This window comes from Urtica dioica, chromosome 7 (genome assembly GCF_054948205.1).
Source record: "Urtica dioica subsp. dioica isolate 48M chromosome 7, U.dioica_male_clone48M_v1_H2, whole genome shotgun sequence".
Lineage (NCBI taxonomy): Eukaryota > Viridiplantae > Streptophyta > Magnoliopsida > Rosales > Urticaceae > Urtica > Urtica dioica.
Window position 1 is genome coordinate 19795927 of NC_142762.1, and position 2577 is coordinate 19798503.

The 2577-nt window shown below is 45.7% G+C and overlaps 1 protein-coding gene across 1 annotated transcript; it reads left to right on the forward strand.

Moving 5' to 3' along the window:
* Positions 1–1019: 1019 nt before the first annotated feature.
* LOC149390336 (uncharacterized) lies at positions 1020–2247 on the forward strand. Its single transcript, XM_089619746.1, has 3 exons — positions 1020–1148; positions 1245–1651; positions 1818–2247. The coding sequence occupies exons 1-3, from the start codon at positions 1020–1022 to the stop codon at positions 2245–2247; spliced, it is 966 nt and encodes a 321-aa protein (XP_089475872.1).
* Positions 2248–2577: the final 330 nt, after the last annotated feature.

A 2577-nucleotide genomic window follows, 5' to 3' on the forward strand; every position in this document is an offset into this window, starting at 1 on the left:
GGGCTTGAGATGGATCAGGGCCCATTCCATGTCACGACGTCGTGTTGTTCCTTGCCATTCTCTCTTACATGCAGACGGTTCCGTTTTCAAGAAAAACTGGGAAGTTACCTCTTGCCCAATTCGTGATACTTTTTGTGTTTCTTCGCCCCTCTTTCACATTATCTCCCTAATTTGCGCTATCACCCTTCTCGACGGTTATTTGTGTGGCAGTTTTCCTGAAATTCTCTTCAAAATGGTTGGAACTAGAAGCGGTATCAACACCTCCATTCTGACTAAGAAAGAGAAGACCACAATGAGGGCGAAAGATGTCAAGACAAAGGGGCCTGGGCAGGAGAGTAACAAGCATGGTGTCCGGGTTCGAGGTTTGCGATCCAGTAAGCGCGCCGATGGTCAGGCCAGAGGTGCAATCACTGTGTCATCAATTCCTCCTGAAAACCCTTCACTCTCCGCCGTAAGAAAGGCCATGCTCAAGAAATCCTCTCTCTCTCGATCACCGACATTACTGGAGAATTTAGTTCCAGTAGCTCTTCTGAAGGAAGAAGAGAGGATGACGTTGCTGCCGAAGAAGAAACCCTCACCCGTGGGTCTCCCATTGAAAGCCCCACGAAGTTGTGCAAGGTAATCCTGAAACCTCCTTTCTTTCTGATGAGAACCCTAGGGACAGTGATACCTTGAATTCTCTTCTCGATGAACAAGAGCTCCCTCTCATTGATGCTATTGGCGGAATGTTGGGATTGAGTGGAGATGTCTTGAAAGATGTTCCAACATCTTCTTCTCTGAGGCATGAGGGAGAGACTGATAGAGGTCAGGATGCTGGGGAAGATATTCTTGCCTCTCTGAAGGAGAAAATCCAGAAAGACGACGACGTTTGTATTGCCACTCTTCTGTCGGAGAAGAAAAAGAAGAAGAGAAAGCTTTTGGAAGAAAGTGTTCCTGATGTTCCCATCCCAGAAAAGAAGAAGAAGAAAGTAAAGGTTGGCATGATAAAGAAATGAGGAAAGAAGCCCGCTGAGACTCCTATGTCTCGTGTTGACGAGGTCACTGATGTTGAAGAAGAGGAACCAGTGATTTCTCTTGGAATAGGGAACAAGAGATCCGTGGGAGGGGAAAAGCTCCCAAAGAATATCCCTGCAGCTCCCTTGGACAATGTCTCATTTCATAAGGAAGACGGTGTCCTCAAATGGACGTATGTGTATCACTGAGCCATCTTTCCGGAAAGGGAATTGTCTCCTGAGGCTCTCAAGATCGATGCCGTCATAGAGCTTCTGCACGATGCTGAGATGCTCAGGATTGTCACCAGCATAGGGGTATACTATCCGGCATTGGTGAAGGAATTTGTCGTCAATCTCTCCTCGTCCTTCGATGTTCCGGATGATGCAGAATTCAGAAAGGTCTTCGTCAGAGGACACTATCTTGAGATCTCTCCTGGTGTTATCAACGAGTTCCTTGGTCGAGGGAAAATCATTACTACTTATCGTGTATACTCTCTGGACATCATTGCTCAAGAGATTACTGGTGACGAAACCAAAGTCTGGCCATCCAAGGAACGCTACCCTTTTCTGATCTCACCACCAAATACTCAATTCTCTATCGCATCGACATTGCTAACTGGGCCCCCTCTTCACATGGGTCTAGTATCAAGGCAGATCTGGTACGTCTGATCTACCAGATAGGTACCCGTTCCTCGTTCGATTGGTGAATTTGTCCTTGATCACTTGGCAAAACATGCCAAATCCTTTGCAGTAAAGCTTCCCATAGGTTTCCCTTCCCGCGTCACTGGTATTCTGCTCAAGCAAAACAAGAATATTTTTGCGAAGTACAGATGTGGCGGGAAAAAGAACTGGTGTTCTTAACTTCAGTCATAAGCTCTTTGAGGGGAAACATGCTCGTGACCTTGTCAGACCTTCAGTCGCGACATCTGACATCTCTGGGAGCAAACTGAATTTGAGTTCAATGACTGAAGAGGTTCATATGAATGTGCTGAAAGAACTCCTTGAGGAGATTGAAGCTCTCAAAAAGACTATCGAGACTCTCTCTAACAGGAAGTCCAAGTGTGAAGCCCTTGTTCGAGTTCTTACTGCTCCTCCTAGTGATGCTACCGCCACTCAGCCAAGCCAAGCTAATGCTGCTGATGATTCCGATGATGCTGAGGACTCTGGAGATGCTGAGGAGTCTGAGAATGATGAAGGGAACAATGACAGTGCCCAGGATGACATTGGTGATAAGGACGACGGTGCCTCGACTTAATTCTGCTACCCTTTCTTTTTTTATGATCTGGTCTGTATAATCTAACTTCTTTTTAGACATCTTTCTGTTGGGTTTTCGCTACAATTTATTTTGTGTTTCAGACTATTTTCTGGATGGTGTGTAAAACCGCTCTCATGTTTGTGGTGATATATGTACTGCTGTTTTCTTGAGTTCTCATCCTTTTCAGGATGTGTTTGTTCGTCCCTCTGTTTTGGTCGATCCTTGCCTTTGGTATTCTTTTGAGGCAATCAGGGGGAAAGGTGTCATGAGGTCATTTATTTTGACTCTCTTCTTCTGGTCATGACGCTTGTATGAGAACTGTTCCTGGAA

Excerpts from the sequence above, each read along its gene's own strand:
- LOC149390336 (XM_089619746.1), top strand. The coding sequence starts at position 1,020 with ATGTCTCGTGTTGACGAGGTCACTGATGTTGAAGAAGAGGAACCAGTG. Across the intron at positions 1,149-1,244 it reads CTGCAGCTCCCTTGGACAAT|ATCGATGCCGTCATAGAGCT; the intron begins GTCTCATTTCAT and ends GAGGCTCTCAAG. Across the intron at positions 1,652-1,817 it reads CTAGTATCAAGGCAGATCTG|TACAGATGTGGCGGGAAAAA; the intron begins GTACGTCTGATC and ends ATTTTTGCGAAG.